Source organism: Petromyzon marinus, chromosome 55, assembly GCF_048934315.1.
Source record: "Petromyzon marinus isolate PM22_M1 ecotype Great Lakes invasive population chromosome 55, UKy_Petmar_22M1.pri1.0, whole genome shotgun sequence".
NCBI classification, from domain to species: domain Eukaryota; kingdom Metazoa; phylum Chordata; class Hyperoartia; order Petromyzontiformes; family Petromyzontidae; genus Petromyzon; species Petromyzon marinus.
The window spans coordinates 4,582,596-4,595,535 of record NC_133721.1 but is presented as its reverse complement, the minus strand read 5'-3'; the positions used below and the strand labels follow the sequence as shown (position 1 = coordinate 4,595,535).

The following is a 12,940-nucleotide window of genomic DNA, read 5'->3' as shown; positions in this document are numbered from 1 at the left end:
TGCGCTGATTCACTGCGTGCTGATTCACTGGCGCTGATTCACCGCACACTGATTCACTGCGCGCTCCCTCTTCACGGTCACAGACGAGAAACCCGCGCGGGCGCGGGCACCAAAGAGGGGAGCGCGGCGGTGAATGAAAAGAAAATCGTGAGGTGTGAACGCGCGAGCACACCCACACACACTCCCACGATACACACACACACACTCCCACGATACACACACACTCCCACGATACACACACACACTCCCACGATACACACCCACACACACTCCCACGATATACACACACACACTCCCACGATACACACACACACACACTCCCACGATACACACACACACGCTCCCACGATACACACACTCCCACGATATACACACACTCCCACGATACACTCCCACGATACACACACACTCCCACGATACACACACACACACTCCCACGATACACACACTCCCACGATACACACACTCCCACGATACACACACACTCCCACGATACACACACACGATACACACACACACTCCCACGATACACACACACACACACACTCCCACGATACACACACACACACACACTCCCACGATACACACACACACACTCCCACGATACACACACACTCCCACGATACACACACACTCCCACGATACACACACACACACTCCCACGATACACACACACACTCCCACGATACACACACACACACTCCCACGATACAACAACCGCCATTCGCCACTAAGTGGCGGTGACGTCACAACGACGCTTGTCCCAGGCCATGTGCACCTTGAGGCCACGTGAAGTGTCGAACGCCCGCTGGCAGGAGGTCACGGGGCAGACCCAAGTGCCACGGGTCGACTGACTAAGATGACTGAGATGACTGGCTGATGCACCACCTGTGCCCCCTACTGTGCCAACCTGCTGTGCTTTAGCCACCCGACGCTCCGCTCGTTGTTGTGAGCGTCGCTCCTCCGCCCTCCGTTGTTGTTGGAGGGCGACTGCCTCCAACTGCCCAGTAGCGTCCATCACGAGCCTCCTCCACAGAGGCCGATCTTGACACCGCTGGTACCAGTCATCGGCAAGTCCACTCAGCTCCACGTCCTCCTGTACCACATCACTCCATCTCTTCTCTAGCCCGTGCCACGCCCGTTTAGCCCCCTCGATCCGGTCGAACAAAAGCTGTTTCGGCATGCGGTGGCTGGGCATGCGGGCTACATGACCCAGCCAACGCAGCCTGGTTAAACCCAGGATGGATCGTAGGCAGGCTAGCCTAAATGTTTTTAATCAGCGAAGATGTTCCATTAAGGGGGTTCACGTTTCGCAAGCGTAGAGAAGGGAGGGAATGACCGTGGCCGAGTAGACCTGAAGCTTAGTGCGGAGCGACAGACCAAGTAGCTTCCACACAGCGTTACGCAACCGATGAAAAGATATTGCCGCTCGACTGATTCGGAGTGAGACCTCTGCTGTTAAACTGGAGCCGGTCATAAGCACACTGCCCAAGTATGGGAAACTCTCCACTCTCTCCACAAATGCCCCATCACTGATTGGGAGTTGTGGGGGTGGAGTGTCCGATGGTACAAAATACCCAGGCAGGTGCTTAGTTTTGGTGGGGCTGATGGTAAGGCCCCATCTCTTAGTGGCACATTCCAGTCTCAGCAGCAGCGTCTCCAACTCCTCCTCTGAATGAGCAGCTATTACCAAATCATCAGCATACATAACATGGTTGAGCAATAGGGAGCCATCCCTTGACCGCACCCGGGCATCGATCAGCCTCCCATTATATCTACCAAATGAAGATTCCCCCGGTACAGCTATTGAAGGCTTCACGAACTACGTGGTCAAAATAGATGTTAAATAATGTGGGAGCCAGAGGACATCCCTGTCGCACCCCAAGGTGTACAGGGAATGGCTCTGACTCCCGGCCACGTAGTTTTACCCGGACCCGCTCACCATCATGAAGGTCCTTCATGATCGTGAGCAGAGGGTCAGGGACTCCAAAAGCACGAAGAACAACCCAGAGCCCGGCCTACTGATGGTATCATAGGCCTTGACCAGGTCAATAAAGCAGAGATGTAGGTCTTGCTGGAATTCCCCTCTGCTGTAGCAGACGGACTGAAAATATGGCATCTGTGCAGGACCGGCCTTTCCTGAAACCACATTGGGGCTCTGCAAGCCTCTACTCAGTGTGCCTGGCAAGGCGATGTTGAATAAACCTTGCCAGGACCTTTCCCGGCACACTGAGGAGTGAGATGCCCCTGTAGTTGTTAGTCTGTGAGGTCCCCCTTCTTAAAGAGGGGGACCACCAGGGCATCCTTCCAATCCTGCAGAACCCATCCAGTGGTCCAGACTGTTGTTATGATGTCATATAGGGCAGTCTGTGCACAAACGCCACTTGGGAGATCATCTCTGCCCGGTGCCTTTCCTGGTCTCAGACTCCAGATCGCCTTCAGTACTTCGTCAACAGATGGCACCTCAGCCAGCCCCTCACAGGGGGTGACTTCTTCCAATATTTGAGGCACGGCAGCCTCAGCAGGGTCATCCCCACTTTGTGCCACGATGTTTTCCTGGCTGAGGGGTTTCCCCTCCCCCAGGACCTCACAGAAATGCTCAGCAAATCTGCAAACCTGTTCCTGGGAGTCGGAGATTGGAACACCGTTTTTCCCATAATTATGGTAATAGGTGTGGCGCTGCAGGTTACTTTTTTGATGGCGTTAGAGATTTGTGATCGCGGGCCAGTGAGGTAGACTCCATCTCCTCAGCAACCCGCGACCACCACCCATTCTTGCAGCGCCTCACGGCTCTCCGAGCGAAAGCTGTGGTAAGCCTCATTCTCTGACGTGGGATTCTGTAGCCGATGACAGTGGGCATGTCGCTTTTTCTCAAGTATCCTGAACACCTCCTCTGTCAACCAGGGTCTCTGGGGAGGTCTGGACCGCATACCCAAAGCAGCCATTGCAGCTGCATGAGTCACAGTCCTAAACCTCGCCCATTTACCCTCGACATCAGGAGGAGTGGGGGACGATGCCAACCCCAGTCGCAAGCGATTAAATTCTCGCTTGCAACTTTCATCAGCTAACTGAGACCAGGCCACTTTACGGTAGGTCCTGGTGTCAAGGACATGGGCTCGCATCCGCTGGTCCGTCACTATGTAGTCCAGCAGATGTTCTTGCTTGGACCCGGCATGCATCCATGATGTTGTGTGGATGCGCCGATGCCGGAACAGCGTGTTGGTAATTACAAGCCCATGGGCTGCACAAAAATCTAGCAGCCTCCTATCGTTGTTATTGAGCTGATCTGGCCCATGCCCTCCAATCACTCCAGACCAGGTGCCAGCATCATGACCATCTCAGGCATTGAAGTCACCCAACAAGATGACTCTATCCCGAGGGGCCACTTTAGCCAGCACCTGTGACAGGAGGTCATAGAAGACATCTGACTCATCGGCTTTGCCTGCATCCCTCCACGGATGTTCATCTTCGGTGGGGGCATAAGTAACCACGAACACCACTCCTCGCCTCCGGTTGATGGGAAGGCGAGCCCAAAGTAGCCTGGGGCTTACAGCTTTCCACACCTCACTGCCACGCTCCCACGCCCCCTTCATTCTTTTGTTCAAAAGAAGAGCCACACCCTGTTGTTTGGCAGTCTGCTGCCCTGAGTAGAGGACTGTCCACCCCTCATGGTATCAGGAGCCAGAACCGGTCCACCGGACCTCCTGAATGCCACAGAGATGCAGGCGGTACCGGTCCAGCTCCTGACAGGAGTGGCAGCCTCTCCTCCGCAGTGAGCGTTCGAACATTCCACGTGGCCACACGAAGTGGCTTTTCGTTGTTTCTGGAGCAGCCCCGAGGGGAGATATTCAATCTCCTGGCTCCGCCAATTGGGGTTTGGCCAGGAGACGTCATAGACGCCTGTCCCCCCGGGGCCTCCGGCACAAGCTTATTAGTTAGATATTTTAGTCGTGGTTTCGTGGTAATTTTTTTAAGGTGGAGAGGTTACCAGCCTCTCGCACCCGTCCAGAGCCCCCGTTTAGCCACTGTGGTGGTCGCAGACGCCATGAGGGGAGAGGCCAATCGGAATTGGCCCTCCCCCCACAGCACTGTCCACGACAGAGTTGCCCGTCCGGCACCGCGAGGAGGTAGGGGGTCCCACGATACACGCACACACGCACACACTCCCACGATACACACACGCCCACGATAGGCACACTCCCACGATACACACACACACGCACTCCAACGATACACACACATTCCCACGATACACACACTCCCACAATACACACACACTCCCACGATACACACGCCCACGATACACACACTCCCACGATACACACACTCCCACAATACACACACTCCCACGATACACACGCACACACTTCCACGATACACACACACACTCCCACAACACACACTCCCACAATACACACTTCCACTGTCGGGACTGTTCCAGATTTTTGGATTCGTGAGTGGATGACTGAGTGAGTGAAAGCAAAATATCAATGAGTGAATGTCAAAGTGAGTGAATGTCTCCCTGCCTTGGCGCTTCCAACTGCAGTTCTGTGATGAGTCAGCGAGTGCATGAATAAGTAAAGGAATATGTACGGGACCTTTTTCCCCAGTATAAATCCGCATGAACCACACGTACTTACATGTTTTTGCCACAAGTGGTTAATGCAGACTTGATGTCTTGAAAACGGGTTTCTATTTTGGTGTTTGAACATCTTAACACCTCCTGCTTTATTGCCAGAAAGGGGTAAAACCTATTCTTGTTTTTTTTTTATCAAGTGAAAGAACGTCTCCCGCCCTAGGCGCTTCACGGTGCGGTTCTGCTGCATCAACGAGCCAATGAACGATCGAAACGAGCGAGTAAATGAGTGAGCGAACGTCTCCCTGGCCAGGCGCTTCCTGCTGCGGTTCTGCTACGGCTGCGGCCGCGCCGTGGGCGTGCGGCTGTCCCCGTGCTCGCGGTGCCGCGAGGTCCTCTACTGCAGCCGCGCGTGCACCGTCGCCGCCTGGGCCGGCTGGCACCGCGACGAGTGCGTCCGCGTGCCAGGTGCGGTGCCCCCTCAGGCCGCTCGCTCGCTCACCCACTCATTCGCTCGCCCGTTCACTCCGTCGGTGGCACGTGTGTAATCTTTGAACTTCTTTCGCACCGCACGCCGCCGCCCGGCGCTAATCGAGCCCGCTCCTCATTCGCTCACCCATTCATTCATTCAATCAACAACGGCCGCCTTTCGCCACCGCTAACACCACAGCACTTGTGGCAGGCTAGGTGCACCTTGAGGTCAGGTGCATTGCGGAAGGCTCACCGACAGGTCACGGGACAGACCCAGGCGTTCGGGGTTGACAGATGCACCATCTCGGCTCCCCACTGTGGCGCCTTCCTGCTCGTTGCTGTTGTTGCTCGTCGCACCTCTGCGTCCTTCCTCGTTGTTAACTCGCTCATTTCCTTACCCATTCGCTCTCCCACTCATTTCCATCGCTCACTCGCTCGCTAATTTCCCCCACTATTCACTCGTCCGCTCACAGGGCCCTCTCTCCTCGACAACGCAAATCACATTGTGGTTCCTATTGCTCTCACATCATCGCAGCCAATCATTTCTAATAACAACACGCGATTGCGTCCCATGAACACAGCAGCCTGCCGGCGGGGCCCGTCGCCGCTCCGCGCGATCTCACGCTGCGCCTAGCCCTGGCGCCTTCCGTTCACTTGCCGGTCCGCGCGTCTCTGTGGCAGGTCAACGCAGCCAGCAGCGCAAGGGCAAACCCGACGCGGCGCTCGACGGAAAGACCGCGAAGCAGCCCGCCGTGCCTTCATGCTCGGAAAACTACAGCTTCAACTAACACGAGGAGCAGCCAACGGTCCGGAAGGGAGCTGCCTCCGCCCGGCGGATGCTTCCACGGTCCCCCGGCCGTGTGCCCCCGTCTCCTCCTCGTCTCTCCCGCGGCCAAGACGATCGCGGCCAAGACGATCGCGGCCAACGCCGCGGCCACGACTATCGGCCACCTTCATTCGCAGTTTGACAACGGCCGCTCTCGTCGACCCGTCACCCGCTCGTCTCTCCGCGAATGCTACGACCGTGGCCGTTGCTACAGCCGCTCTCTTCCCTCATTGTTGCCATCTCCTGCCCAAGCTGCAGGCAAAATTGTTCCCCCCCCCACCCTCCCTCCTCCTCACTCCCTCCCCCCACCCTCCCTCCTCCTCCCTCCTCAGTCCCTTTACCCCCCCCCCCTTTCTGTCCTTGCACTGCTCAGCTTTGAAAATCCGCTTCTCTTTCTAAGCTTGTAAACGCCGCCTTGATGCTCAGAGCTCGTCAGTCTCCCGCCCCTCCCCTTCTCTGGCCGTCTGTGCCGTGGCGGCGGAGGCTTTGCCGTACGGACGTCCGATTTAGCGACAGCGATGGACAAATCTATCCGCGGGCACGTCGCACGCGGCGGCTCCGGCAAAAGCTCACAGGGTAACGCTTTTCATGCAATCCGTGTGTGGTCAGAGACCGTGGGTGGAAAATATCCTTTGGTGGGGGGGAGAGAGCTGACATCGTTGTGATAAATGAAATCACGTATAGCGAATTAAATGTCTATTTTTTGTAAACTTTTTTTTTATTTTACCAGGTAAGGCCCACTGAACTATATAGCTATTCTTCAGAAGCGACCCGACCACAACCGATAGCTCAACAAAGTGGCTCATCAAGTGGAAATGTATATCAGCGGCCAAATACTCTGAACGCGTGGTGATGTTTATTATAAACCCAAAGAAAAACCCCACACGACCACGGGGAGAGAGAACATGCAACCTCCAAATATATATGAATCGGGGTCGGGATCAAACCCACAACCTCCTGTATACCAGGCGAAGTAGTTAACATCTCGCCACCGATATACATATATTTTACATATACGAATGTCCAAAAACTAGAGCGGAAGTTCGCCACTCACAGAGCACGCGGTGGACGGGCGTCCAAGGGCACCGGTCACCTGACCGCGTGCGGGACCCCTGCTCTACGTGCGGGGTGACCCCACACGCCGTGACCGCCTTGCAGAGGTGCTGCTGGGTCGGCCGTGTGCACGCCGGAGAGGTTCCAGGAGGCCAATCCCCTCCAGCCCCGGCTACCCACCACGTGCATGTTCAACTTACTTTGCACCGTACGCAGCCGCCAACCGTTCTCATCGGAGGCGCGGTGGGTGGAGGGGGGGGGGGCATCAAAAACGCGTGGTCTCGTACGGAAGCGGTCGGCTGGGTGACGGGATCCACGCTGGCTTTGCCACGTACAAGGAGCTGCGAACCACGTCGAGACACTGGGTTCAATCGCTGCAGCCGGGGTCGCCTCCACTAAAGGGCGTTCGCAATGTCGCTGTTGAATCGGCGTTTTAGTCGTCGCCTCTCGTCGCCCCTCGTCGCCCCACGCGAGCGTTGTTTGGCGACCGCGATGGGAAACCGCGAATAAAGACGCCATCTCCGTCTGCCGGTCTTCGTCTTCCACGGCTGCACTTGGGGGGGAGGGTGGGGGCACCGCACGGCTCGGCGGCTCGGGCCGGAGCCGCTCAACTGCTCCCACAGACGACGCGGGAGCGAGAAGCGGGAATCCTGCGCGTGGCCGGGAACCCCCCTCCCCCCCACCTCCGCCCCCCCCACCCACGCTCAGAGCCGGCTCCAGTTGACCGTCGCGTGGAGCCACGGCTCGCTTTGAGCCCGGGCCCGGAGTCGAACCCGGGTGGCGTGCGAGCGGCGCGAAGTTTCGCTCGACGTCGGCCGCCGCCGCCGCCGCGTGGAACGCCGCCGTCAAGGACGCGGCGCCGCCGGGGTCATGCAACAGAAGTGCGTCCTTTATTTTTATTTTCGCTACCGAGTCACGAGGCGTAACGATGCGCAAAGAGAAGTGCAAACACAGCTACAGTCGGTCGTGGAATTGCACAATCCTGAAGTTCAAAACACTTTCCTTCACAGCTATAGCAAATGCTCATGGAAACACTCACAAGTCACCAAGTCACCGGGATCTTTGTTTTTCGTAATACCGCCAAGGTCCCACGGAAAGCTGAGGATCGGGGGGGTCGTGGGCTCCACGTTGGCTACGGGGCGACGCAGGCGAAGCCGCTTCCTCGGGGAGTTTGGAATTTCTCGCGCTGATCGTTCCAAGTTTTGTTTCCCTTTCCGTCAACCGGTAAACGAATGAAATTCAAGCCGCGGGAGAAAACCGGTTAGTACCGGTTTTTGCCGCGCACAAGAGAAATGTCTAGAAGAATAAACACAAGGCGTTTTAACTTTTTAAACGCCCGACGACCTCTTCCAAGACGTGTGGCCAGCGCGGAAGAGTAGGCCAAACACCCCCGAGGGCTCCCTCCTCGCGATGACCCGTCTGCCCGGCAGTGGCGTGAGCAACCAATTGCAGGGCCGCGGCCTTCACCTTTTAACGGAGAAACGAGGGGGAGTTCAACTTAGGCCGCGGTGCGGTTCGCGAGTCCGCCCCGTGCCAATCGGCGCGTTCGTCACCGACGTCACCGGTTCCGGTAATTGACTCCGAAACGCGGCCATCGTTCAACCCCAAATTTTTTTCGTGCCCAAAAAGCAACAAAATCCACACTGCACGAGAGCGGCACGGGGGGGGGGAGGGGGGGGGGAACTCTCCCGCTGTGCTGCCGTTGTGCAAGTCCCATCACCACTTTCACTCCACTTAACTTGGGGGGGGGGGGGGGGGGGGGTGGGAAATCTCTCGAGACGCGACGGCTCATTTGGGGCATCGTCCGCCTGCAAGGTCTGCCGATGAGAGCCGACGGAGTCGCGAGCAGCTGCACCGGGCGCCGAGCGGAGGTCCGGAGGGCCCGCGGAACGTGCAGCGTTCCCCCCCTTACGCCGCTTAAAATCGGAGGAGCCGGGGGGGGGGGGGGCGGGGGACGATGCCCCCTACACACCAAGACAAATGGCGAGCGGCCGGGGCTACCTCGCGCGCGCGCCCTCCGGTACAATCGCGGGCGAGAGGACGTGGCCACCGCCGCCGCCCGCCACGTGAAGGGGGCGAGCGAGCGGCGCCCGCGCGGGGCGCCGCTCTGCGGGGAGACGCCGCACGACCGCCGCACGACCGCCGCTCCCATCGCGAAACTGGAGGGTCCCGGGAAAAACTCGGAAGCCGTAAAAAGTGGTCGTGGCTTCCGCGGCCGCTTTTCCTTCACAACCAAATATTCTTAAATCTCCCTCACCCCCCCCCCCCCCCCCCCGTCGCCTCCGTGCATCCAACAGTGCGAATGGGCTCACAACCACAGTCTATCGGTAAGGGCGCAAACGGTGGGGTAAAATCTGGGTACCCCTGCCTCTTCCAAGATGTCTGGTCCAGTGTGGGGGTGTAAGCCAAAAAATATTCCCTGGAGGGAGCTCTGTCCTCGATCTCCGCTTCTGCCAGCAGTGGCGTGAGCGACTACTTTGCAGGGCTGCGCCTTCCTTGAACCTGTTTGTTTGTTTGTTGACAATGTGCGCCCTGCCCCGGGCACCCACAACAGCGGTGAGCACTGGGCACTTGGCCCAGAACCGACGAGAGCGGAGGGGGCACAGAGGGAGTTCCAAAAGCGCACAGCACGCACGCGCAACAACAACGCAACAACAACGCAACAACAACGCCCACGCCCCAAGTACGAGAGCTTATTAAACCACCTGCGCGCGTGAAACACGACAGCAAAGTGTGACATGGCGAAGCCGCGAGATGGAGGAGACGCTGACGCAGCCACGCCTCTAGTCACCCCAAGCATTGCACACAAGCGGGGGCTGGGACGAGGGGTTAGGGGACCTGGTCCAGTTCGGGGTTAGGGTCGAGGTCAAGTATTAGGGACTGTGGTCGGGTTAGGTCCACCGAGGGTCAGGGTTCGGGTCGGACCTGGTGTTACATTCGGGAGGAGTTAGGGGCGAGGCGAGGGTATGCGCGGGAGTCTCAAGCCGCGCGATCGGTCCGAGAGTGTGGGTTGTCGAATCCCAACGAACACCCGTTTTATCCTTTGCGACACCCGGTAACCCTTGGGAACGCTCGGCGTGCATTGGAACACCCGGTTATCCATGGTAACACTTGGTATCCGTGGAAACACCCGGTATCCGTGGCAGCCCCTGGTATCCTTTGGCACACTTTGGTATCCGTGGAAACGCCTGGTTTCCGTGGTAATACTCGGTCACCCAGCGAGCGGCCCTGACGCCCGAACAAGAACCCGGGGGTCATCGCCCGCCACCACCACCCCACTCCCCCACCGCGTGCGCCACCCTTACCCGGCGGCAGACCCGGTGGGGACCCAGCCAGAGCAAGGTGCATGAGGGGGGGGGGGCATGGGAGGGGGAGGGACGGACGACGACCCCCCGCCCAACCCCTGCGGCCGCTAGGTGAGGCCCAGCACCCGCTGGAAGAGGGAGGCGTGGTGCTCCGGGTCGCCGGTGGGCTCCACCACCACCACCCCCTCCTCCTCCTCCTCCTCGTCGGCCGTCTCGCGCTGCCGGCTTAGGGAGCGGACCAGGTCCCCCACGGTCCAGAGGCGGCGCCGAGCGGCTCGCACCAGGGCCTGCAGCTGGGACAGCAGCAGCAGCAGGAGGAGCAACACGGAGATAAAACCGCACGACAGCATAGAGAACCACAGGCAACCAAACAGGCACACACAACCACACAGAACCACACTCAACTACATAGAACAACACGTAACCAAACAGAATCAATCACAACTATACAGAACCACTCACAACCATACAGAACCACTCACAGCCATGCAGAACCACTCACAACCATACAGAACCACTCACAACCATACAGAACCACTCACCACCATACAGAACCACTCACAACCATACAGAACCACTCACAACCATACAGAACCACTCACCACCATGCAGAACCACTCACAACCATACAGAACCACTCACAACCAAACAACCACTCACAACCATGCAGAACCACTCACAACCATACAGAACCACTCACAACTATACAGAACCACTCACAACCATACAGAACCACTCACAGCCATGCAGAACCACTCACAACCATGCAGAACCACTCACAACCATACAGAACCAATCACAACCATACAGAACCACTCACAACCATACAGAACCACTCACAACCATACAGAACCAATCACAACCATACAGAACCAATCACAACCATACAGAACCACTCACAACCAAACAGAACCACTTACAACCATACAGAACCACTCACAACCATGCAGAACCATTCACAACCATACAGAACCACTCACCACCATACAGAACCACTCACAACCATACAGTACCACTCACAACCATACAGAACCACTCACAACCAAACAGAACCACTCACAACCAAACAGAACCACTCACAACCAGACAGAACCACTCACAACCATACAGAACCAATCACAACCAAACAGAACCAATCACAACCAAACAGAACCACTCACAACCATACAGAACCAATCACAACCAAACAGAACCAATCACAACCAAACAGAACCACTCACAACCAAACAGAACAACTCACAACCAAACAGAACCACTCACAACCAGACAGAACCACTCACAACCATGCAGAACCACTCACAACTATACAGAACCACTCACAACCATACAGAACCACTCACAACCATACAGAACCACTCACCACCATACAGGACCACTCACCACCATACAGAACCACTCACAACCATGCAGAACCACTCACAGATACACAGAACCACTCACAACCATACAGAACCACTCACAACCATACAGAACCACTCACCACCATACAGAACCACTCACAACCATACAGAACCACTCACCACCATACAGAACCACTCACCACCATGCAGAACCACTCACCACCATACAGAACCACTCACAACCATGCAGAACCACTCACTACCATACAGAACCAATCACAACCATACAGAACCACTCACAACCATACAGAACCACTCAACCATACAGAACCACTCACAACCATACAGAACCACTCACAACCATACAGAACCACTCACTACCATACAGAACCAATCACAACCATACAGAACCACTCACAACCATACAGAACCACTCACAACCATACAGAACCACTCACAACCATACAGAACCACTCACAACCATACAGAACCACTCACAACCATACAGAACCACTCACAACCATACATAACCATTCACAACCATACAGAACCACACACCACCATACAGAACCACTCACAACCATGCAGAACCATTCACAACCATACAGAACCACTCACAACCATACAGAACCACACACCACCATACAGAACCACTCACCACCATACAGAACCACTCACAACCATACAGAACCACACACAACCATACAGAACTACTCACAGCCATACAGAACCACTCACAACCATACAGAACCACTCACAACCATACAGAACCACACACAATCATACAGACCCAGTCACAACCATACAGAACCAGTCACAACCATACAGAACCACTCACCACCATGCAGAACCACTCACAACCATACAGAACCACTAACAACCATACAGAACCACTCACAACCATACAGGACCACTCACCACCATGCAGGACCACTCACCACCATACAGAACCACTCACAACCATACAGAACCACTCACCACCATACAGAACCACTCACAACCATACAGAACCACTCAGAACCATACAGAACCACTCACAGCCATACAGAACCACTCACAGATACACAGAACCACTCACCACCATACAGAACCACTCACAGATACACAGAACCACTCACCACCATACAGAACCACTCACCACCATACAGAACCACTCACCACCATACAGAACCACTCACAACCATACAGAACCAATCACAACCATACAGAACCACTCACAACCATACAGAACCACTCACAACCATGCAGAACCATTCACAACCATAGAGAACCACTCACAACCAAACAGAACCACTCACAACCATACAGAACCACTCACCACCATACAGAACCACTCACCACCATACAGAACCACTCACCACCATACAGA

The 12,940-nt window shown here is 56.1% G+C and overlaps 2 protein-coding genes across 8 annotated transcripts in view; one reads left to right on the top strand and one right to left on the bottom strand.

The window, feature by feature from the left end:
• ANKMY1 (ankyrin repeat and MYND domain containing 1) overlaps positions 1 to 7,452 on the top strand; it is a 39,458-nt gene extending 32,006 nt beyond the window's left edge. For all 4 annotated transcript variants that reach the window (XM_076052260.1, XM_076052261.1, XM_076052259.1 and 1 more), the window contains exons 20-22: positions 84 to 152; positions 4,890 to 5,044; positions 5,729 to 7,452. In XM_076052260.1, the coding sequence (XP_075908375.1) occupies positions 84 to 152; positions 4,890 to 5,044; positions 5,729 to 5,835 (331 nt within the window). In that variant the 3' untranslated portion in view covers positions 5,836 to 7,452. The remainder of the gene's footprint in view (positions 1 to 83; positions 153 to 4,889; positions 5,045 to 5,728) is intronic.
• Positions 7,453 to 10,236: 2,784 nt separating this feature from the next.
• The window catches only part of LOC116954414 (uncharacterized), a 37,047-nt gene continuing 34,343 nt past the window's right edge, over positions 10,237 to 12,940 (bottom strand). For all 4 annotated transcript variants that reach the window (XM_032974904.2, XM_076052256.1, XM_076052257.1 and 1 more), the window contains one exon: positions 10,237 to 10,524. In XM_032974904.2, coding sequence (XP_032830795.2) covers positions 10,339 to 10,524 — 186 coding nt within the window. In that variant the 3' untranslated portion in view covers positions 10,237 to 10,338. The remainder of the gene's footprint in view (positions 10,525 to 12,940) is intronic.